Source organism: Meriones unguiculatus, chromosome 14, assembly GCF_030254825.1.
Source record: "Meriones unguiculatus strain TT.TT164.6M chromosome 14, Bangor_MerUng_6.1, whole genome shotgun sequence".
Classification (NCBI taxonomy): domain Eukaryota; kingdom Metazoa; phylum Chordata; class Mammalia; order Rodentia; family Muridae; genus Meriones; species Meriones unguiculatus.
The window spans coordinates 25,967,902-25,992,737 of NC_083361.1; the positions used below are offsets into that span (position 1 = coordinate 25,967,902).

The following is a 24,836-nucleotide window of genomic DNA, read 5'->3' on the forward strand; positions in this document are numbered from 1 at the left end:
TATGTGTCTATTGGGGAGGGCTGGTGAGTGAGTCTGAGGGAGAGTCATGTAGTTTTTACAGTTGACTAGAATGTGGGCTTCTGGTTTTAGATCTAAGGACTTTTTCTCTGTTCTAAAAGAATGAAATTGGAGTTTAGGACATTGCATAGGTAGCAGTGAATCAGTGAAGGAAGTGAAAAAGGAAGCCACAGCTGGAGCCTGAGGCAACAGAAGTTACAGTTCTGAGTGAGCCGGCCACCTACCTGCAGACAAAGCAGCCTTCCCTTCTCTGTTTGGAAGGGAAGAGAGCCAAGTTACGAATTTACATTTTGGGTCAAGTTAATGTAGCAAGTACTTTACACTGTCACTTAATCTTCACAATGGACCTTTCAGATATGAATGGTTATATCCATTTTATTGGTGAGGAAATTGCGTTTCAAGAGATTAAGCAACATTCTCGAGGTCATGTAGCATTTAACTGAGATGTCCTGGTCCGATGACTCCATAGAAGTCATGCTCTTTCCAGCATGTACTATGTAAGGCCTGGAGAGGGTGTCTGTTCTGTAATTTACTTTTCTCATGGTATGGCCAGTTTAGAGAATTTTCCCATGTTGCATTTCAATCTTTATTACAAACTTTGGCAAGTAGTTATCATCTTAACTTTGCAAGCAATTAATTTTGGTGTACCAGTGGGTACCTATGGAGATCCCGGATTCGACTTGTGGCAAAACTTTGCTTAAAATCTTACATTCCTGTGTATCACAAACTCAAGCATTTTTAGCACCTACCAATTATTTTTGACATACTGTATAACCTAAATACATTACAGTAACATTACAGAGCTGGGAAGAACCTTGATCAGAAAGAAATCAGAAAGAAATTCTTCACATATAGCAAAAAGCATAGAGAGGAACTGGATTGTCAGGGAGTATGTGTTTAATTTATCTGGGTCTTTGAAAACCCTTGTCTTTTCATTCACGTGCTTCAGATTTTAAAAACTTTAGGAAAAAATTCCTCTCACCCATTTCCCTAGCAACCCAGTTCTTCTTTCCCTGTGTAATGGATTGGTCTCTTGTATGTCTTTCCGGAAGCATTTTATATGAAACTATGAAAAGTGAGCATATTTACTCCGTATTTTGCAGATTACTCTGTAGTAGTACACAGAGTAACTGGGACTTGTTTTGCTTTGTGGTATGACACCACATGCAGGGCCTTCTGTGTGCTAGGCAAGCTCTCCAGCCTTCAGTTACCTCCTCAGCCCCTGAATCTGCTGCCTCCACTTCGTGCTGTATTGATACTGCAAGAATTGAAAAATAATTCAATAATCAATGACCTTGAACATGTTGGCTTTTCACAAATAAACGTGTATTTCTTGAAGTGAACTTGTTGGGTCAAAGTTTATCTGTTTATATGTGTGCGTGTGTGTGTGTGTGTGTGTATTCCCCTGTACTAGAGATGGAACCCAGCTTTCATAGTAGGTGAGTTCTCAGCTGCTGACCTACACCCTGAGTGAGTCCTTGTGGTATTTTTTAAACACTGACACACTTGGGCCTTTATTATGAATATGAAAACAGCATTTTGACTTTGAAACTGCTTTTGCTGTCTTTCATTTGTCAGTAGTTTAGTTATTTTTCTTGTGAAAAAATATGTGCTAGAAGCAACTTAAGAGAATACTCTATTTCTCTAATACTCTGTTTCATGGTTTAGGAGATGATCCAGAGCCCACCATGGTGGAGGGCATGGCAGCGGGGATGTGGGGCAGCTGGTCATGTATTACATTGGTAGTTGTGAGGCAGACAGGAGTGGACGCTACATTTTTCTGGAAATACCCTGTCTCCTAGGTAATTCCAAATCTAGTTAGAGTGACATGGAAGAACCATCACACCTTCTGTAATTAAATTCATGACTGACTGTGTCACAGGGTCAACGGGATCAGAAAAAGAAAACAGTATAGGCTTTAAACGTTGTTAGCATTGTAGGTTAATGAATGCAGCACAGAAGTAGTCTGGCCCATCCATCCATCCGGCCAAACCTGATTTGGACCCTAGGTTTACCAAGCTACAGACTCTGTGACCTTTGACAGGTTATCTAACCATTGAGCCTCAATTATTTTACCTGTGAAATACCGATAGTAACATTGGTCATACAGAGTTGTCTAGAACTGCTGCTTCTCCTCCATTTAAAGACGGACGATATTTGAGTAACCCACAATATTTGAGTATCTCCAAAATGAAATCATCTTAGACTCAGAGACACTTGTGTGTTGGCAATGTCTCCACGTCGCCACCCGCCATTACCCCCCCCCCCCCATGTGTTCGTGTTGTCCCGCACCCCGCATTCCCCGCCCTTGGCACAAGACATGATGCTGTTGATGGGACCTCAGCTTTGATGAGTGAGCTTAAGCACTGGATTAAGTGAACCTGGTGAGGGCTCCGTGCAAGCATAGGAGTCCAGTGTGCTCAGGAAGCTCAGGGCTGGAAGGAGGATGGCCCCGGGCGTTAGAGTGTGATTACAGCGGTGGGAGTTTCGTGCTGGACCAGCAGTCAGCACACTGGGAGGACAATACACAAGGTTTGGTTTGTGAGGTCTGGGGACAACTGTTGCCCAGGATCTAGGAGTACGTTGGACTTACAGAGACTGCCTGGGGTTAATGGGGTTTTGGGCCCAGGTGTCGATTTAGAAATGGTGTCCTGATTTGTGACAAGGAGATTTTGTAAGAAAGAGGTTTGGGGGAAAATAAGCACCAGCACGTTCTTGGTCAGGGGTTCTTATCCAGAATATAGAAAGAACTGTTTTAAGACAGGGTCTCTCTATGTAACCCTGGCTAGTCTGGAACTTACTATGTAGACTAAGCTGGCCTTAAACTCACAGAGATCTGTTTCCCAAGTACCGTGATTAAAGGCATCCGCTACCATGGCTGGCTGCTAAGTAGTTTCTCATTCCATTTAAAAGTGGACAGTGATTTGAATGGACATTTTACCAAGATGACTAATAATGACACAAAAAGACACTTAGTATCTCATTAGGGAAAGGCAGACCAAAACCCTGGGGGGGGGGTAACATGTCTGTTACAGTGGTGTGACAGTCAGAGTGGCGATCTGTAGGACACAAGGTGCATGTACACTCACAGGGCTGCCTCTGTGTTTCAGAAAGTTAAAAGCAGTGCACAGCACTCCCAGGCGTGTCTCGGGAGTTCAAGGCCAGCCTGTCCTGCGTGTTTAAAGTCAGCCAGGGCTACACCGTGAGAACCTGTCTCAAAACAAAAACCAGGCTGGGCAGTGGTGGTACACATCTTTAATCCCAGGGCTTGGGAGGTAGAAGCAGGTGGATCTCTTGAGTTCGAGGCCAGCCCGGTCTACAGAGTGAGTTCCAGGACAGTTAGGGCTGCACAGAGAAACCTGTGTCTCAAAACACCAACCAGCCAATCAACTGAACCAAACCAAACCAAGCCCCTTATTAAAAAACAAAGGAACAACAACAACACCCAAACTAAAACAAAAAGCTGACCCAAATAGTAAAGTTACCATATGATCAGTCACCCACCATTAAAAGTATGCGTAAGAGTGGGCTTGCATGTGCCTTTCCACACATACTACAAAAACGAGTCTTCACGTGCCAGTCCACACTGGGAAACAGCTCAGCTGTCCTGTCCTGCAGATAGCGAATGGATGTGGTGTGTTTATACATACACTGGCATAAAACAAGGAGTGTGGGATGAGGTGCTGATATGAACTGCTAGCGTGGACGACCTTGAGCGTTACAAGAAAGAAGCCAGGCACAGACCGTGCACTGTTTGTGTAGGAGATGCCTAGAGAGTCAGAAAGCACATCGCTGGGTTGTTGGCTCCGGGGTGGGAGTAGGGTGGGGGTGGGGGCGAGACCGACTTAGGGTAGTGATGTTCTGCGTTTAGAGGGACAGCGGTGGTATTGCACAAAAAGACTGAGAAAGCCTAGAGCGGTGGACTTTGCTGCAGTGGATATACCAGGGAATTTTGTGGTGTATGAATTACCCTCCAGCAATGCTTTTAAACACGCAGAAGGGCCTGAGGGATGGCTCAGAGAGTAAAGGTGCTGGGTGCCCACCACGCCTGATGGCCCAAGTTAGATCCCCTTAACTTACATGGTAGGAGAGAACCGACTTCTACAAGTTGCCGTGTATGCACACACATGTTGTGGTATGCACACACACGTGCACATATGTACATACAGACGCGTAAAATACTGTAAAGAAAAAAAATGAGGAAAAGTATGAGTGGATTCTGAAAAGAGCCCAGACTTCTGAAGAGATTATCACTATAAGAAAAGATTTCAAGTAGGGCAGTGGTGGTACACACCTTTAATCCCAGCACTTGGGAGGCAAGAGACAGGTGGATCTGTGAGTTCAAGGCCAGCCTGGTCTACAGAGTGAGTTCCAGGACAGCCAGGGCTACACAGAGAAACCATGTCTTGAAAAACCTTTAAAGAGACACACACACACACACACACACACACACACACACACACAGAGAGAGAGAGAGAGAGAGAGAGAGAGAGAGAGAGGATTTCAGAGAAGAGGCCAAACATACAAACTCATCCCGGACACCTGTTGCTTGGGAAATTCATTGGTGATGTTAAGGATCAGGGGTCACATAGACGCAATGGTCACCTTTGATCTATGTCAAGGTCAGATGAGTACCAAAGCTAATGATTTTGGAACTGTCTATACTAGCTCTGAGGCCCATGCCAACTGATGGCAGAGAGGGTGAGGAAGACCTGGAGAGGCAGGGTTGGATGAAGAAGCCTTGACACTTGGGTGTTGCAGAGGTCCAGCTAAGGTGGTCCAGGCCGCTGTGGTCGTGTGAGATGGTAGCAAGGAAAGCTAAGTTAGGCAGCTGCAAAGGATGAGGGAGGCGTGTGAAGGAACACCGAGTGAGCTTCCACCAAGCGAGAACTGGAAAGACGTGGGTGGCTTCAAAGAGACACTTTGGAACTCTATCTATCTATCTATCTATCTATCTATCTATCTATCTACCTACCTACCTACCTACCTATCTACCTACCTACCTACCTACGTACTGTCTGCATTGGTGGTTTGCCTACCTGTATGTCTGGGTGTCAGATTTTGGAGTTAGAGATGATTTAAAGTTTCTGTGTGGGTGTTGGGAATTGAAACTGGCTCCCCTGGGAGAGCAGTTAGTGCTCCTCTAACTGATGAACCATCTCTCCAGCCCTTCTTTCTTTCTTTTCTTTTTTAAAATCTTTCTCTTTTTAAAGAATTATTTTGATTATTTAGAGGCACTGTTAAGGGATTTATTCGGATCCTCCCCAGGGACGGGGATATGCAGCTGGGCCATCTCTGCAGTGTGGTGCCTAGCTGTGCTGTAGTTCTTTTCATTTTTTTATAGTTTTGATACAGTGTCTCACTATGTAGCACAAACTAGTTTCAAATTCATGATTCTCCTGCCTCAGCACTACTAATTGCTGGCATTATAGGCATGTACAGCAATACATAACTAATTTTTATTTATTTATATATAAATTTATTCATTCATTTTACATCCTGATCACAGCCTCCTCCTTCCCCTTCTCCCAGTCCCACCCTCCCTCCCTCTTCCTCCTTTCCTCCCTCCCCTTCTCAGAAAGGGGGAGCCCCCCCCTTTACTAACCTACCCCGGCCCCATCAAGTCACATCAGGACTTAGTACAGCCTTTTCTATTGAGGCCTGAGAAGGCAGCCCAACTAGGGGAAAGTGATCCAAAAGCAGACAGATACGACCCCTGCTCCCCTTGTTGCTAGGGGACCCACCTGAAGACCCAGCTGCCCATCAGTTACATATGTGTGGTGGGCCTAGGTCCAGTCCATGCATGCTCTTTGGTTAGTGTGTCTCTGTAAGCCCCTATGGGCCTAGGTTAGTTGACACTGTTGGTCTTCTTGGGGCGGGGGTGGGGGTTGTCCCCTCCGGAACCTTCTATCCTTCCTCACAATCCTTCACAAGACTCCACTAGCTCCTCCTAATGTTTGGCTGTGGGTCTCAGCATCTGTTTTGTTCCACTGTTGGGTGGAGCCTCTCAGAAGACAGCTATGCTAGGTTCCTGTCTGCAAGCATAGCAGAGTAACATTAATAGTGTCAGGGGTTGGCTTTCTCTTATGAGGTGGGTCTCAGGTTGGGCCAGTCATTGGTTGGCCATCCCTCAATCTCTGCTCCATCTTTATCCCTGCATATCCAACATTCAGTGTTTATGATAGAAAAATTGCTATAATTTTTTGTTATGTTTTTTATGTGTTTGTATACAGAGAGAGACAGAGAGAGATGGGGAGAGAGTGGAGAGAGAGAGAGCCTATGGACAATTCTTGGGAGTTGATTCTTTTCTTTCATCCTGTGAGTTTTGGGGGTTGAACTCAGGTCTTTAGGTTTGGTGGCAAGAGCCTTTTTGTACTGAGCCCTCTCTTTGGCTCTGGCAAAACGCTTTTATCATGTTACATGAAATAGGCCATTAACCTGCTGTTGCCCATTGCCTGCTAACTATTACGTCAGCTCCAAGAGGTGCCTGTATAGGAACAAATGGTTTGTAAATGTGGTTAGTGGGCTCATGTGTAGCTGTGTAGGGGGTAATAGAGTTACGCTTGTCTCACCCCACATGGTTTACCTGGAGGAACAGTGCCTGTGGCCATAGTAGCCCCCTCCCTCCTGTGCAGTTTTCAAAGGGCAGGCAGAATGTTTGTGTCATCTTGTCCACTCAGGTGTGAATAACCCGTCCAACAGGTTAGCCTTATGGGCTGTGGTAGGAAGGGGGGGGGGAAGAAAACAGGAAGAAACCGTTTATTTTTTCCTCTTTTGAACTTACGAGTTTGGAAGAATCAAAAGTGCCTGTTAGGGAGCTGACACCATGAGCTGGTGATTTACTCCTGAGTAACTTTCCTTCCACAGAGACTGGAGTGTTACTAACAAACTCCTTTTAATTCAGAATGTTCTGGCTCCAAGGCTCTGTGTGTGTCCATGCTGCCTAGTTGTGTTAGACACAAACTCTGCAGTAGAATAGGCCTGCAGCAGGCTGTGCTGTGCTTCTGTGGTGGTAGAACTGGTCCACTCATCGCAGCCCCAAGTTGTGTGTGCACGAGAGCTGGAAGTGTGCAGTGGGTCCCTGGGCGCCCTGGCTAGCTTTAGGCGGTCTGGGATAATTAGTGTTTACTGAAGGCCTCAGTTTTGTTAGTAAAATAGACTAAAGGGGCTCTGGACTTAGTGTCCCAGGGCGTACATACATTATGACCAGGTCTGCAGTTCACTCATTTTCATTCATCCATTTAGGAAAAAATGGTCACTTGAGAGTATCAATCATATGGGACCATTTGACGTCAAGGTTAGGAAGGGTGGTGGTGAGAACAAAGGTTGCCTGTGCCTTGACAGCTGCTGTTACAGAGTGCCACAAGGGAGAGCCGGCAGCTTTGGCCACAGCTGCCTGCAGCTACAGCGCTGCTATCATTAGAGGAATTCCCACTGTTTGGTCACCGAACCGACTGCCGATGGCCAAGGGTCCTCACCCTGCCCTGGTAAATGGATTCCTGGCTTGCCATTACTGGTTGGCTTCCCCCGCAGCCCATATTTTGAGACTGTGGCTGTGTCCAACATGGCAAGGGCTTGACTGTGGGGAAGTGAGACATGTGAGCTACACTGCGGGCTACATGGTAGGATGTCAGCTGGAACGAAAATCTGTTTAGTTTTATTGATGTCCAAAGGGTGGAGAATGAAATATGTAGTGCCCAGTTCTCCTTGTATTCCAAGGACCAGCACAGAGGACTTTGCACATTTAGGCCACGCCCACCTCCAAGGAAGTGTGGGTTCTAACAAGGATGTTTGTGGAGAGCTGTTTGCCTTCTTTCCATGCCTAGGAGAGTAAAAGAGAAGCTTGCTTCTTTGTTTTAAGATGTATTTTAACGTGTGTGTGTGTGTGTGTGTGTGTGTGTGTGTGTGTGTGTGTGTGCGCGCGCGCGTGTGCGCAAGCGTGCCAGTTCTCTCTTGAGGTGGAGATGGTGTGGAATCCCCTAGAGCAGTGGTTCTCAGCCTTTCTAATGCTGAAACCCTTTAATACAGTTAGTTCCTCCTGTGGGGACCCCATTTTCATTGCTACTTCTTAACTGTGATTTTTGCTACTGTTATGAATACTAATCTAAATATCCTTGTTTTCCGATGGTCTCAGATGACCCCTGTAAAAGGTCATTTGACCCCCAAGTTGAGAACTGCTGCCCCAAGACCTGGAGTTACAGGTAGCTGTGAGCTACAAGAACACAGATCCACTGGAAGCTAGCAAACTTAACCACTGAGCCATCTTTCTCACCCTTGGGGGCTGCTTTTGAAGTCCTTTATGTAGACCAAATGGTGGGGAGGGACCTTAACAAAGTCTTCCTGAGAGCTTGGCAGTTTAGGTGCATATACTGATCAGTTTGGGAAACTACAGATGTGTCACCCCACATGGGTGGAGGGGTGGGAAAGGGCTGAGTGGTGAGTTACCTGCATTTCCTGACTGCTGGGTAAACTGAGCACAAAGCCACCTAGACAGGGACACCGAGCATTGGTGGCTCCTTACGTGAGAGATGACTTGAACCCCGAGGGACCCATGAAAGCCTCTTAGATTCAAGCTTGGTAGTTGTAAGTAGGTTTCACTTACGGCCTGAGAACTTTAGGTCACACACCCCATCTTGGGGACTCTCCCAGGAAACCCACAGGCATTCATGAGAAAGAACATCAAAGCTCATTGGTGTGGTCTTTTGACTCTCTTTATCCAAACCCACTCGGAACGAACAAGAGATGATGTTGGTGTGGGGCAGGAGAGATGCAGAATAGGGGAGAAAGAGGCCGGGTGACCGGTGCTGCCGTGCCCACTCCAGTTCTGCTGAGGAGGAGTGGGGGGAGCGTGGACGGAGACACTGGATACTGAAATCCTGAAAACGGCTTGAAGGAGATTCTAGTTACAAAGTGCAAGCGATTGTGAGGCTTTCTTGGATTCTGCTCAGGAGCAAGGAACAACTTGTAGAGGGGCCTGGAGGGAAATTTTACATTTAGACTCCAGTGAGCTCATTTATGCATTTCACACGTGCACATTTGTGAAAAGGTGGACTAAAGGGGAAGTGAGGTAACACGGGATGGGAAACACTGAGTTTGAGGCAGTCCACTTGTAACTTGAAAACAAGTAGGTGTTGACTATTTTATTGGCATATGCTAATTATGCACACGACCACGTACATCTATATGTAAGATGTGTTTTTTCAGGTATGACCCACCACTCTCCCTTCTACTGATTGTATTTCTCGCTCTACCTAGACCCTCTTTATTTGCCTGTGGTGTGGGTTTTTTTTTTTTTTTTTATGACTCAGTGAGTTTCATTAGGTTGTTTACAGGATTGTAGGTGAGATAACTTTTTTTTTTTAAAGGTTAGGAGCCTTGCGTGCTGCTGTGCCTAGAACCTTGGGCCTTGTGCATTCCAGGCAAGCACTTGACACAGAGCTGCTCCTTCAGGCCCCAGGGGAAGAGGTTGGGATGGGAACACGGGAGCCCGTTTCCTGATGAGAGTGTGGGTGTGTGTGCACTATAATGTAGTAGCCCTACTGTGTGAACTGTGCTGTGCTTTGCACCCATCCCTCCAAGTTAGTGTTGTTTTCTGTCTCATAGGCAAGGAAGCTGAGGTTTAGTCGTACGTGAGCTGTGTGGTTTTCCACGTGGAGGACAGAATAGCTGCACCCTGGCCCTCTAATTTTACCCTCAGTCTCTTTCTCCTTCTCTCCTGCCTCCACTGGTGGCTTCACGTTGGAGACACAGCAGGGCAGAGATGGAGAGACTCAGCCAGTGTGTCCCATATGGAGGGGGAGCGGAGGACACAGTGGTCACTGGAGACTGGCAGCCTGAATTCCCAGGGACAGCCGTGTGACAGCCGTGAGGACTTCTAGTCCTCAGAGGTGGGGATGGGTCTTTGCACCTCTTCTCTTGGAGGTTCTCTTCCTTCTTGCCACATTTAAGGTAGGCTTTGGGTTATGCCCCCCCTTTTCTAAGGAAAGACCGATTTATTTTATGTGCCTGAGCACTTTGCCTAAATGTGTGTGTGCACCACGTGTGTCCCTGGTACTTGAGGAGGCCAGAAGAGGACTTCTGATCCCTTGGAACTGGACTTACGGATAGTTGTGAGCCGTGTGGGTGCTGACAGCTGAACCTGGGTCCATTCGAGACTATTGGGTGCTCTTAACCTTTCAGCCACCTCTCCCACCCCTGTTGAAGAGATTTTTTAACATTTGCCTAAGCGTGGCTTCTGGGTTTGAATTTCAATTCCCTGACTACATAGTCCCACTTTTTCTCATCATGTTGCCTGCAGCAAGTACTCTATAAATGCCTCTAATCAAGGAACCAAGCAATTATCAAATCTCAGGCTTCACTTTATTATATCATAGAGGAATGTAAAACTTGCTCTGTGGATGAAAGTGCTGGTAGGGTGTTGCTGACTTTCAGGGCATCGAGAAGACTCTAAGGACTTCGATTAGATCCCCTCCCCAGAGAGCTGGGCAGGGCTTCCAGAACAAGACAAGGTGTACGTTGGATAGTCTTGGCTTTTCTCCTTTTTTGGAAGTATTTTTCCTTATTTCATAGGCCAATGGAAAAATTGATACTCAGTTTTATTAAATGACATTTTATTAAATGACAACTCTTAGGTTATGATGAATGGTAGCATCAGGTCTGAATTTAAATCACAGTACTCCTGCTTTTTAGCTGGGTAGCATTGAAGACAGTGGTGTAAAAATGTTTGTAAAAGGGAGGTATCTGTTGGAGGGTCACTCTGGGATTAAATGAGAAGATCTATTAAGTAGCGAACAAGGCAGAGGCCCAGCCCCACTACCTGTGGCCTCTGATGGATGGTGCTTTGTGTTTGTGGGGCATGAAGTGTGCGCACAGTAGTCACACTGGAAGGGGCAGGGGCAGGAGACCCCATGAGTGAGGAAGCTACCCTGGTTTGCTGGTGAAGCCCTACCCCTCACCTCTCTGTCAGATTCCTCTCTTTACCGGGCTTCCATTCTGGCTGGGTTGCAGGAAGGAATGGACAGTGCAAATTAAAAAAAATAACAACAACAACAACAACAAACCCATAAGGTACACGTGTAGGTGAGGGAGAGAAAGAGGAAGAAGAATAGGCCTAGAAAATTTTCTGAGGTCATTTGCAAGCTCAGGATCATGGCAGGAACCCTTAGCTTCCTGATTTGACTCTGTAATTCTCTTAAGAATGATTTTATTAGCATTCATTAATTATACAATAATGATTATGTGATTTTCACTCCTTTTGATTATATTTACTCCCATTAGCCGATCTTGTCTTCCCTCCCGCTACTGCAGGACCCTCCTGTCTTCCCAGATCTGCCTCTGGAGCTCTCTCAGTCTGTAGTTTCTTTTTTAAGTTAGGGTGAAATCTGTGAGATTCACGCAGTGGTTCTGTTGACAGTGTTACTGCCTTTTTGATATCTGATAACCTGAAAGATTGTCAGACTGTGTTTTTATCCCTCTCCTTCTACATCATGGCGTTTAGAGAGCCCCTAGGACTCCGGAGAGTGGCATGGGCTGAGAAGTGCCCAGGCATGTGTTTGCCATTCCTGTGGTAGCTCTGATCTAGCCTCCTTTGCTTTTTTTATGCAAGTCTTAACCCAAGTGCTGGATCCATAGTCCCCGGTGTGGACCAGACTCCGCCCTGTGGCGGTATTTGGGAACTGCACTTTCACACTAGTCTTGCCCGGAGAGAAAGTGGTTGTGGCTGCTGCCCCTTGGAATGCGGAAGGGCAGCTCATCCTTGTCACCTCTTCCCCATTTTCTGCTCCACTGAGCCTGCTGCCGGTGAGTTTGTGGCCCTCTTTAGGAGGCCAAGCAGAGAGCCCTCAGACTGGAGGATACAGAAGCTTGCCTGTTCATCACAGTGTAGCATTCTGGAGCTACTGAGGACAGTCTTACCCTGACCAGATCTTATCAGGAACAGTAGCTCTCTCTGCCCAAGTGGAATAACTTCCCCAGCGTGGGAGGTCTCCTGTCCTTTGTCTGGCAGAGACTCCCCGTGTGTCCTTTAATATGCTGTCAGGAAAGCCCAGTAAACTCACTGTCCATTCTGAAATTTTTGGTCGACCCTGAGTTCCTGAGCCTCCACTGCTCTACGATAGCCCCCCACCCCCACGCCCACCCCTCATGTTATCCATGGCTGGTATTGGCACGTCATGATATTTCTATTCTTTGGCTCAGCCTGTCTATATCCTTATTATTTTGCTGCTTTAGGAATTGACCTGAGCATGCCCAGCAGATGCTCTGCTACCAAGCCGCAGCCCCATCCATATCACCCTTGTTCTAGAGAATAGCCAAGTGATCATGTGTTCTGTCAGAGGGGCCGTGGGATCTGATAAGGAGTACAGAGTTATACTACAGGTGTAGCTTTGAACCGAGAATGTGGGAAAACTACCTTAGTGTTTCAAGTAGTGGGAGATGAAGCACAAACCAAACTGAAAAGCTTTGTGTACTGGGAAAAGAAGCTAACTCCTGGTCACCTAGAGGCACACACTTGTCTCAGCTCCTTAGGATACTGAAGTGGCAGGATCCTAAGTTCAAGGCCTGCCTCTGCAACTTAGTAAGATCGTGTCTCAGAATCAAGTAAGAAGAGGCCTGGGGATATGTGGTTCAGTGATGAAGGTCTTCCCTGATATGTCCTAGTCGTAGCTTCAGTACCCAGCATCAAGAGGGAAAAAACAAAAACAGAACAAAACAAAACAAAAAAACAGTGCCCCAAACAAACAAAAAGCAATCAACAAACAAACATAAACCACAGATTCTGAGTAAGAATTAATAGGGAGCTATTGCCATTTGTACATTTTATGGTTATCATCTTTACACACACAAAGTACACAAACACTAATGAACAAGATAGATTTATACCCATGTGTTTATCTGTGTAATCACTGCTCAGAACTTGAGAATATTTTCAGAAGCCCAGATGGGAGCTTAACACTCAGTGTACTGGGTTCATAACACTAAGACACCACATTCCAGATGGCTCGTGCTGGGTTTGTGGGGTAACAGGGGCTGGATTCATTACAGCTGTCCTCCCTCCCTCCACCAAGTAAAAAACGCCTCTGGACTTGAGGAGAACCACTGGTTCAGCACGCAGCTGCCTGCGACAGCAGCCCAGTCACTGTTCAGGCAGAAGAGCATTGATCAGCTTGCATTTCTCAAGCAGGGCTTCCATTGGCATGCTCCTGCTCTGGTGCTGTTCCTCAGTTATGGGTGCCGAAGGCTTGAGCTGCAGATTTGCCTCAGATTCCACAGCTTGGAAGTAGCGGTTACAATTAAACTCAACATTGCCAGGGACTGTTTCTAGTCTTTTAAAATAAAAATTTGTTTTTATTTTCTGTGCAGAGGTGTTTTGCCTACAGGTATATCTGTTGGCGTTCATTTTTAAGGCTCTTTTACATTTCTTGTATCTCTTTCTACTCCACCCCAATCCCTTCCAACACCCCAACAACAGGTAGGAGAAAGAAAGGGTTAGTGGGAGAGGGGGCACAGTTCTCTTAGCTGATTCCTGCTGGTTAGGATCATTGGGTTCCTTGGAGGCAGTCCAGTCCTCTTTTCAGAAGATCTCCAACTTCTTGTCTCACAACAGCAACCAGGATCAGCCTTGCTCTTTCTCTCAGCCACATTCTCTGGGCTCTGGCATTTATTCTCTCTCCAGAGTCCTTAAACTATCTGCATCTGGCAAAGAGCTCCTCTCCGAGCCGGCATGAGGCGGATTGTATTGTTGGCGGTTTTTCTGATGCTACTCCTCAAGCTCTGGTTAAACCTATCCTTGTTGTATAAACCTACCTAAGTAATTATATCTGATTGGTTGACTAAGCAGCCTATACCTGGGCAGGGAAGAATGGGGTAGGCGTGGCTAAGATTCCCAGGCTTTTGGGTTCAAGAGAGAATAAAGGGAAACAGACAGAATGGGACAAGAGGAGGAAGGAGGATGCGCACAATGGGTTAGCAAGGAGAAAAATACCGTGTGAGCCAAGAGGAAGGACTGCAATAATGGTATGAAAGGGCCCAGATGAAGAATACAAGCAAGTACCATGGGATTGTGGATGGAAGATAGAGCAGATAAGGAGGATTAAGGTTGGTGGCATTGGATGGGGCTGGAAGATGGATGGTGAGATTATTGAGACAGTGTAGGTGAAATATCTGCCCAGCCCAAGGTAAATTAGGCAATTATAAATCCAACAGGTGTCTGTGTCTTATTATTTATGATAGTGGGTTAAATAATACTGCTGTCATAATTTTAGGGCTAATAATAAATAAATAATAAAAATTATATAGCCCAACAACCCGGTTTATGCTGGAGATTAGTGTAAATGGTGGGGCCAGGAAGGGGTTCAGGAGTTAAGAGTGCTTACTACTCAAGGCTGAGGCTTGGAGTTAGAGTAACAAGCCGTATGCCTGTACACCTCAGCACTTAGGGCGTGGGGACATGAGATTGCCCAGGCTCTTTGGCCACTATTCTAGCCACAGACCTGGGAATTCCAGGTTCAGGGAGAGACTGCCTCAGAAGGAGTGGGCAGAGAATGAGAAGGCCCTCATATGTGCAGACACACCACATGCTTGTCCACGTGTGTGTGCTCACACTGACACACTGAAAAAGAAAAAAAAAGTGCGCAGATGTGTCCAGTGTTAGGAAAGGGGAGGCTATAAAATATTAAACCTGTATTAGAAAAATTATCCTTCAAAGTAAACTTCTGTGGGCCCTATAAGGAAAGTCAAACAATTGCTGTGGACTTTAAGGTCTGTAAACCAGCACCATTTGCCACCGTCTTTGTTTAGTCCCACGGTATAAAACAGTGTCGTTGAAGAGACAGCCATTACACAAAACCTAGACATTTATGGAAATGGGGATGTGTGCCGCTTTCCTGGTGTAAAGTGGGGGTAGCCAGGCTGCGGTGTAGCTCAGCGGTAGAGTCCTCGCCAAACACGCACAGGCCCTCAGTCCTGTCCTCGTACTGCAGAGGGAAGGTGTAGCGGAATCCAGGCTTCACAAGGTGAGAGCATTGTGGGAAGTGTCAGGATGCTGTAAACGTGGCAGAAGTTCATCACGAGCCAGGTGCAGGTGGAATCTAGCACTTGCTGTGTAGGCAGGGGGATTAGGAGGGCAAGGTCGGCTGGGCTACACGGGGAGTTCAAGATTAGCCTGGACTGCATGGGACCCTACCTTGGACCCTCCCCCCACCCCCCAGTTAAGTAAAATGTTCCCTGGAAGCGTAAGCAGCGTGCTTCATCTGTCCCCTCCCGTGACAGACGGACTCATGGCATGTGGGACACAGTGGAGAGGCTGCCCGCCGCCCCCTGATTACCTTCTGAGAGGAGTGAGTGCCAGCAGGTCTGCTCGCGAGTGTTGTCCTACCTGTTTGCTTTAAGCGAGGACGGGGTGGGCATGGAGCCAGCTTCCTGCTAAAAGCTACCGCTGTTGGCACGTGGTGCATTACAGCAGTAGCTTATCGCTGGCTTTGTTTAATAACTCATGCTTCAACGAAAGTGTCTGGAAGGGAATGGCATTATGGGTAATGAGTACACATTTGAGGCTACTCCTAAAATATATATGAAATGTGAAACATTTCCTTCCAAAACAAAATAAGTATGCAGAGCCACAGTAGCAGGCAGGCTAGTGTCCTTTTTAGGTCCCCTCCCTGCTGCCTTTTTTTTTTTTTTTTTTTAAACAGCCTTGCTGTGTTGCTCTCTGCTCTCTGAACATAAGTGGACAAGCTGAGGGTCATCCCTTAAGAAGTCTGTGTCCGTAGAGTCAGAATGCCTGCTTCCAGGAACTCTTGTATGAAGAATGGCTAATTGTTTGCCACTGGTTCCTGGTATGGAGCGAGTCACTCCTTCAAGCCCTGAGCCAAGGAACTTGAAAATCAGATGTTGTCAGTATCCCATCCATGCCCTTCCTGAGAAGTGAGGGATGTCAGATCATTGTTTTCTCATCTATCTATCTATCTATCTATCCATCCATCCATCCATCCATCCATCCATCCAGCACAGGGTCTCCCTCTGTAATCCTGCATTATGTAGACCAGGCAAATCAAATCTCTCTTGAACTCAGAGATTTGATTGCCTCTGCCTCTCAAGGGCTGGGATTAAAGGTCTGAGCCATCATGCCTGGCTCTTTTTTTAATCTTAAGAGAAAAATTGTGATTCCTTAATTGATTATTCCTAGAAGATGCCAGTTGGAAGGCTTTGATAAAAAGAGGAATATCATTTAAGGAATGAAAGAACCCAAAAAGATCTCAGTGAAAGCTCGTGGTTCCTGTGGCTTACACAGTCTTCAAGCCAGTGTCATCAGGGTAGTGAGTGACACAACATTCCTCTTATTGTTGTCTCCGTGTCTTTTATCTGTTTTGGTTCTTACAACTGAATTTGAATAGGTCTGAATTAGAGTTTCTAAAAATTAGGGAAAAATTGTGATAGATCTTTTGCAATTGTTCTGAATAATCTAGAAGGGGAAATTCAGACTACTTAGTACCTTTTCTTTACTTGGATAGTACACTTGAGGAGACTATTGTAGAATCGACAGAACTAAAAGCTAATAGAGGGGCTGGAGAAGTGGCTGAGTGGCCAGGAATGTGTACTCTGTTACTCATCCTCTGCAAGAACACAGCTCTGTTCCTGGCATCCACAGAGGGTGGCTCAGGACAGAGCCGCCTGGAACTCTAGCTTCAGAAGATCTTATGCCTTCTTTTGGTCTCTCTGCATACCTGCACTCAGTATGCACAGCTATGCACACAGATACGTGTGTTCATAATTAAAAACAAACTCTTCAAGATAGCCTAACATAGTAAAAGCACCTTATTTCCTGAAAAGCAGAATTCAATAAACTGATGGTGTTGGGGAGGAACACAAGTGACATGCATTTTAAATATGGTTCTTTCTGTCTGTTTTCAGTCCTACTTTGTGACGGACTATGACCCGACCATTGAAGACTCCTACACAAAGCAGTGCGTGATCGATGACAGGGCAGCCCGGCTGGACAGTAAGGAACCCGAGCTCACGTCACCTCTAAAATGCCCTGGCTTTCAAGGGTTACATTTGATGTTTCTCAGCTTAAATTGTATAACTGAAATATTAGGGAACCTTGACTACAAGCTTTTCATTAGCCTTCCCTAACCCTTGCTTTATTTGGGATCAAACTGCAGGCTTTGTGCATGCTTGGCAAGGCCTCTGCCTTTGAGCTAGTCCTGGCCGTTTTTTTTCACTGTCATTGGTTTTAATAGATGAATCTGCATATTTGGTCAATTTAAATATTCCTCAGCAGACGGAAAGTAAAACAGTAATTGGGTTGATTTTTTTTTTTTTTTTTTGGTGTTGTTCTAGTGAAACTGATGTTGTTATTGTAATTTGCTGAAGTGTGTTTTATTGGGGGCAGTTGGAAGAAACATCAGGTCTCAGCTCTTTTGGCAGAAGTAGCCATAGAGAGATTCAGTATTTGTAAACTGGAAATTTACAGTTTAGAGGATTTAAAAGTAAGTATTCCTCCCTACTGAAGAAAACCGTGTTGTTTTATCTAGTAGAAAGATCAAGAAATACATTAAGTTTGGGGAGGGAAAAAAGGAGAGAGTGGGAGAGAAACAGACAGAGAGAAACAGAGACAGAGAGAGACACAAAAAGACAGAGAGACAGACACACAGAGAGACAGACACACAGAGAGAAACAGACATACAGAAATACAGACACACAGAGAGAGAGAGAGAGAGAGAGAGAGAGAGACAGGCACAGAGACAGAGTGAGCCAACCATAGTTGTTTTTAAGATCTATGTGCATTAATGTTTTGCCTGCATGTATGTATATGTTCCACATGCCCTAAAGTCCTAAAGAGGGTCTCAGATTCCCTGGAACTGGAGTTACAAGCAGTTATGACCCACCATGTAGATTTTGGGAACAGAACTTGGGTCCTCTGGAAGAGCAGCCAGTGCTCTTGATCGCTGAGCCATCTCTCCAGGCCCAACCTCAGTTTCTTGATTGAACTTACAGAGACATCTTTTCCAAGATCTGTACACGGAGAAGATAAATAACCAAGTGATTTTAGAGTTGATTTGGCTCCATCTGCTTGGCTGTGTTTGATATTTTTAACCTTGTAATTGGTATGCTAATATATTCTAGCCACAAAGTCAATCTGTGCGATGAAGATAAACTCTGAAACTGCCTGCCATTAGAAGATTATGTCTGCCTCTGGTGCTAGGAATGAAATATTATGACAGGAATGCCATTGCCTCTCACATCAAAAAGGAGGCTCTGTGGAGGACCTGCTGACGGGGCTGCCCTTGTGGGGAGGTGATATATAACCTGAAAACACTCGGTTTTCTTTGTGTTTTTTTCTCTTTAGTTTTGGATACAGCTGGACAGGAGGAGTTTGGAGCCATGAGAGAGCAGTACATGAGGACGGGTGAAGGCTTCCTATTGGTCTTTTCAGTCACGGATAGAGGCAGGTTGGTGCTATTAAAATGTGGGGTTAAGAGAGCAACAGTACCAAAATATCTGGGTGCAGGGGTCTTCTCTGAGACTGATACTCCAACCAAGGACCATGCATGGAGATAACCTAGAACCCCTGCTCAGATGTAGCCCATGGCAGCGCAGTATCCAAGTGAGTTCCCTAGTAATGGGAATAGGGACTGTCTCTGACATGAACTCTGTTGCTGGCTCTTTGCTCACCCCCCTGAGGGGGAAACAGCCTTGCCAAGCCGCAGAGGAAGACAATGCAGTCAGTCCTGATGAGACCTGATAAGCTACAGTCAGAGGGAAGGGGAGGAGGACCTCCCATATCAGTGGACTAGGAGAAGGACATAGGAGAAGAGGGAGGAAGGGTGGGTTTGGGAGGGAATGAGAGAGGGGGGCTACAGGTGGGATACAAAGCGATAAACTGTAATTAATATAAAAAATTTAAAAAAATTTAAAAATATGAGGTCAATATGATCAAAAAACATTGTATACATGTGTGAAAGTGCCATATAGAAATTCACTATTGTGTAGAATTAATATAATATTACTAATAAAAACTTGAATCAGCAGTGCTAGGCTCTGTCTAGATTGCTACTTTATGGAATTAAAATTTTCAATTTTTTTTTAAAGTTAGAAAAAATGGCAGTACAATAATAAATGGAACACAAAATTCACTGAATTTAGATTCTTAGCATAATGTATTTATTTATTATTATTATTATTGTTATTATTTTTTTTAGTTTTGAAGAAATTTATAAGTTTCAAAGACAGATTCTCCGAGTAAAGGACCGTGATGAGTTTCCCATGATTTTAATAGGCAATAAGGCCGACCTGGACCATCAGAGACAGGTGAGGAGGAAGCAGTTTACTTGAAACAGTAGCGTACCCGTGCTCAGAAGCCTGCGCAGTGCACTGAGCGCAGCGTGCGGAGTCCAGCACACTGCCTCTCACAGACTTGCCTGTGTGAAGTGTGAAGACACTTTGGGGGGAATTATTTTCTCATTACTTTAATACAGAATCCAAGAGAAAGCTCTCTATAAGCCTACATATATCTGTATTAGTGCCAGGCTCATGTGATTTCTTGGATAACATGTCATCCAAGAACATGTTAAACTGTGTTTAAGATACTTTTTTGTCTCCCTCCTCTTCCATCTTCTTCCCTCTGCTCTTCTTCCCTCCCTTCTCCTCCTCCACCTTTTCCCTACCTCTCTTTCTTAAAGAACATTTAATCAGCTTTCTTCTCTAAGCCAAAAAAGGAGAGGGGGAAAAAAACCCCACATTCATTTTATAACAGTGATTTAATTTGTCAAACTCTTGTGAAGAAGTCTCACTTAATTATGTCTCCCTGCCCACTTCCCATTTTCTTGTTTTGACATAGGGTCTTGCTGTGTGGCCCAGGCTGGTTTTGAACTTGGGATTCTTTGTCTCAGCCTCCCAAGTGATGACATCACAGGCCCGAGCTGCCATGCTTAGCTCACATTTTATAATCATAAAGCTACCTATACAAGCTCAACTTAACTCACTGCTAATTCAGTTAGCTTTATTTAAAGAGTGGCTATAACATACACTATTACAGCATGGAGAGAGACCCTCCTGCCTGCAAACTAGTCTTGCTGGCTAGCCTAGGCTGGCCTGGAGTTTGTAGCCCAGGTTGATCTCAAAAGGGAAATCCTACTGCCTTGGCCTTCTGGGATTATAGGAATGCACCATGACGCCTGGTTTGGGATTTCTCTTTAGTTTAATTAATAAAAACGGAATTTTCTTAATGCTTCACACTGGCCAGCTCTAATGCTAGTGGCCTTCAGCATTAGTTCCTCTGGAACCATTTTGTTGGGTGTTGTCTACCATCTCTTTTTGGAATGAAGTCAGCTGTAAGTTAGTGCCAGCCGTACTGTTGGGAGTTCGTCTCTGTCCCACATCGAGAGTCTAGCACTGAGACTGTCTCTCTTGCTAACAGAATATAAATGTTATTGTTATTTAAACCTCTTTCAAGCATAGTTGAGCGCTTGAAGCAAAAATAATGGGAGGCAAAAGCTGGTAACAGCAGAAAAGAGCAACAAGGCAGAGCAGGCTTGTGCGATGCAGTGTGGGAACTGGCTTGACCTCATTGAATATGTCGGTGAATTACAATGGAGACCATGAAGCCACGAGCTAGCCTAACAGATGTGAAGTGAATTAGCCAATGGGGGAATGAAAGGGCAAAGTGGAGATAGTTCTGAATGCAAATGGCAGAAGAGGGGTGTGCATGGAACAGAGAGTGAAGGAGAGCAGGTCTCAAGATCTCAGTGGAAAGGCAAATGGTGTCAGTGAATGAAAAAGCAGGCCCTGCAAGGCCTTCAAGACACACCCCCAGTATACCTCACCCCAGCAGAAGGCTGGGGTGAGGTATATTGTGCAGGCAACACTGAAAGTGGAGTGGCCGTAAAGACAGCAGTTATGCAGATTTAGAACCAGTGCATTACCTGGGCCACAGTGAGGGAGACTAATTCACCAAGAGGACTCAGTGGTCCTAGCCGTGCAGATGCCTCACGGCTTCAGAAGTCCTGAAGTAAGAGTGAAAAGGGTCACAGAGAGAAAAATCCCCTCACAGGGAGGGAAGTTGGGAGAATTTGAGGGATCGGAGGACTGTCAACCAGCTAGTTCCATTGACCCAGCGGTCCACCCAACAGCACAGTTTGCATTATTTTGAAGCATGGGTCATAAAACAAGCCTCAGTAAATTTGAAGCATTGTCAGATAACACATACATTCTGGTGACAGTGCCATTGATACGGACATTGGGAAATTGCCAAATTCCTAAACATTTTTAACACTAAAAGGAAAATAAATAAAATGTTACAAAAAATTCCGAATGTGGTGCAAGTTAGACTTATATATAGTACATCAAGATTTGTGGGGTGCTGCAAGAGATGCTATGTCACTATATTAGAATTTTAGAAAAGAAAAACAGCAAATTAAAACCGTAGTGAGGAGGTAAGGGAAGTAGAGAAACTGTGGGAAGATCGTAGAATGTGTGCTTGGTATGGGGAAAGCCTGCAAAAAACAAAACAAACAAACAAAACAACAGCAACAACAACAAAAACCCAAAGAAATAAGTAAAAACTCAACATAGCTTTTGTAAGGAAGTCCAAACTGGCAAGCCTTTATCCAGAAAGATAAGCTCAGATCAGATCAGATCAGCTCTGTTTGTCTGTCTGTCTTTATCTGGCTATCTAGGTACCTGCCTACCTACCAACCACACATAAACTTAATTAATGCATATGAAGCTCTAGGTTTGAGTCCCAGTGAGCGGAGGAGAGGACCACGCATCAGTATATGGAATGAAAGAGATGCCATCACTTTACAAGTGTGAACAGCATAAAGAAATGCTATAAAGAACTTGACATAATAAATTCAGTAAGGTAGATACTGGAATGGTTCACACCAGCAGAGCTTCTCAAGATGCAAGTGGATTGGCTAGGTAGTGTGCGTTTCTCAGATGCGTTTGTCACACTTGCCTTCGATGAAAGTGTCAAACCCAGGCGAATTCACTGGTGGGTCATACTAAACTCCTAAGGAAGGAATATTCCTTGTTGTATCAAACTATTCCTGAACACGGAAGAAGTGAGAACTCTTCCCAGCTTTTTCTTTGAAGCCAGGAATACTCTGAAACCAAAATCAGACAGACAGGAAGAATCACGGTGCGTTCTCTCTGCCTAGCATCCATGCAAAAATTCTTAACGAAATGTTAGTAAATCGAATTTAGCAGTAGGCAGTGTGCCCAGAAGAGTTTATTTCAGGAGTGGAAACGAGCCATCATAATTCATCATGTCAACACACTGAAAAGGAAAAATCACACCATGATCTCAATAGAGGAAGAAAAAGCCATTTTGATGATGGCTGACGTTTGTTCTCAATAATTCTCCTTATAGCAAGGATATTTGGAAATTTTGTTAAATTTGGGATAAAGGACATTTTTTTTAAGATTTATTTATTTTATGTATATGAGTGTTCTATCTGCATTTACATCTGCCAGAAGAAGGACTCAGTTCACATTATAGATGGTTGTGAGCCACCATGTGGTCGCCAGGAATTGAACTCATGACCTTTGGAAGAGCAGACAGTGCTCTTAACCACTGAGCCATCTCTCCAGCCCAATAAAGGACATTTTTAATAAAACCCTACAGCGGCCCTCCCCTGCCCCAAGATCAGGAGCACCCCTCTCACTGCTGGGGTGGAGGAGAGGCGGTGCTGGGCAGTACAGCGAGGCCAGAGAAACCAGCCGTGGCATCTGCACCAGAAAGGAGCCCACCAAGCAGTGTCGAAAAGGCTCCTGAGTCTACAGAAACTCAGATAACGTCAGGGTGTTTCCAGAGTATGAAGTATACACTAGTTACGACTGCTTTCTTACAGTGAACAGGAGTTGAAACGGTTGAAGAGAGAACAAGAACAGTGTGTTTTGGGGGGAGGGCAAATGGGTCCCAAGAGTTTTTCTTCACATCTGACTTTTTCAGCCTTTCCCCAGGAGAGTAGTAGGATGCATGTTCCAGGAAACCACAACTTGAAGCTCTGGGGTTTATGCAAATATAAGTAAATACTGTAGAATGACTGTCGGAAAGGATTGCTTTTGGGATCCTTTGTGTTTGAAATGCAGAGGGTTAGTGATAATTAATGGCTTCTGCCTTACTATTCTATTTATATCTTCCTCCCCGCCCCCTCTCTCTGATCTTCCACAACTGTGGTCCTGTTCATCACTCCTACTTGCCACTCCTCTTTATGTACTGATGTGTTTCCTGTATACCAGATACTGGTCAAGACTACAAGGAGGTCCTGTGGCCTCAGAAGCCTGTGTCCTTCTCCATTCTTTGTTGGTTCCCTTACAGCTTTTGTGCTCTGGGCAAGCTAAGCCCATTTGCTCTTAAGGTCTCCCGCAAGCCATGGCTGTTTTCTTACCCTGCTGTTACTTAGCTACAGAGTCTTTAGGTCTTAGATCACTGCCCCAGGCCAGCTCTCCTTCACCCCTTGATAGGCACCATTACAGCACTTTCTATTTTCTCTATCTTTAACATCACATCTAATGTTTTTGGTGTCGTCTCCAGGCTAAATCTTGAGAGTTAGTGCAGATGTCATTTGCTGGCAGTAGGGGTTGGTTCTAGTATCCCCCCATGGACACCAGAATCCTTAGATATGTAATAGTCCCTTTTAAACAGGAGCAGAAAATTTGCATATAACGTAATGTGTATTCTCCTGTGTATTTGAAAACATCAGTATATTCATCTTTGTCTAATATGGCATAAATGGTATGTAAACACTTGTTCTTCATTGTTTAGGAAAAATGGCCAGATTAAAGGTAGCCATGCTCACTACAGTTACCATTCAGCCCAGGGGTTGGTTTTATTTTATCTTGGAGATGGAGTCTCAGGTAGTCTCAAACTGCTGTGTAGCCAAAGCTGGCCCTGAATTCCTGATGCTCCTTCCTCTCCCTCCAGAGTTCTGGGATTCTAAGAGTGCACCAGCCTGTCCAGCTCAGCCCGGGTGTTTGACTTGCAGTTGGTTGAGCCCATGGACACTGCAGGTGCATTCTTCTGAGCTGTGCAGAGGTGGGCTTCAGATTGTGGCATCTGTCCATCCTTACGATGAGTCAGCCTGTGCTCCAGGGGGCGTAGTAGTGCCTTATGTATGTAGCCAGGCTCACACAGGCCCAGTGGGGCTGCTAATACTGTGCCTTAAACACAACTACTGCCACCCATTTCAGGTAACACAGGAAGAAGGGCAGCAGTTAGCGCGGCAGCTCAAGGTCACATACATGGAGGCCTCGGCGAAGATCAGGATGAATGTAGATCAAGCTTTCCACGAACTGGTCCGGGTTATCAGGTAAGCAGGACGCGTGCCAGGCGTGCGTGCTAATGGAGGGCCACGCAGCGTTCGTAGTGAGAAAGAGGGAATTGTAAGTGGGAGTGATGGAGCGAGGCGCTAGTGCACGCTGTGGGTTAGGTTTCAGTTAAACACACGGCATGTCCTAGGCACTTCCAACCCGTAAAAATCTCACTCAGTTATCTGAAGTTGAAGTAGGAAGAGCCTGTAAGGATTCTGAAAATAGTAAATGCTTTGACGGTAGTGATGACAGCCGCTAATCAAGCCTCTGTCAGACACTGAGCGACATTCTTTCAACGTTAGTACATTGATCCTACTACAACCCAGGGAGCTGAATACTTTCTCTACCTTCCCTTTCAGGTAAGAAAGCAGTACAGAGAATTGAAACAACTTGTTCGGTCTCTCTGTCTTTTTTTTTTTTTTTTTTTTTTTTTTTTTTGGGTTTTTGAGACAGGGTTTCTCTGTGTAGCCTTGGCTGTCCTGGCCTCGCTTTGTACACCAGGCTGG

General features: G+C 45.3%; 1 protein-coding gene across 1 annotated transcript in view; it reads left to right on the forward strand.

Moving 5' to 3' along the window:
• Rras2 (RAS related 2) overlaps positions 1 to 24,836 on the forward strand; it is a 67,098-nt gene that overhangs the window by 39,053 nt on the left and 3,209 nt on the right. The window contains exons 2-5 of the mRNA XM_021649605.2: positions 16,927 to 17,014; positions 18,365 to 18,467; positions 19,218 to 19,326; positions 24,211 to 24,329. Coding sequence (XP_021505280.1) covers positions 16,927 to 17,014; positions 18,365 to 18,467; positions 19,218 to 19,326; positions 24,211 to 24,329 — 419 coding nt within the window. The remainder of the gene's footprint in view (positions 1 to 16,926; positions 17,015 to 18,364; positions 18,468 to 19,217; positions 19,327 to 24,210; positions 24,330 to 24,836) is intronic.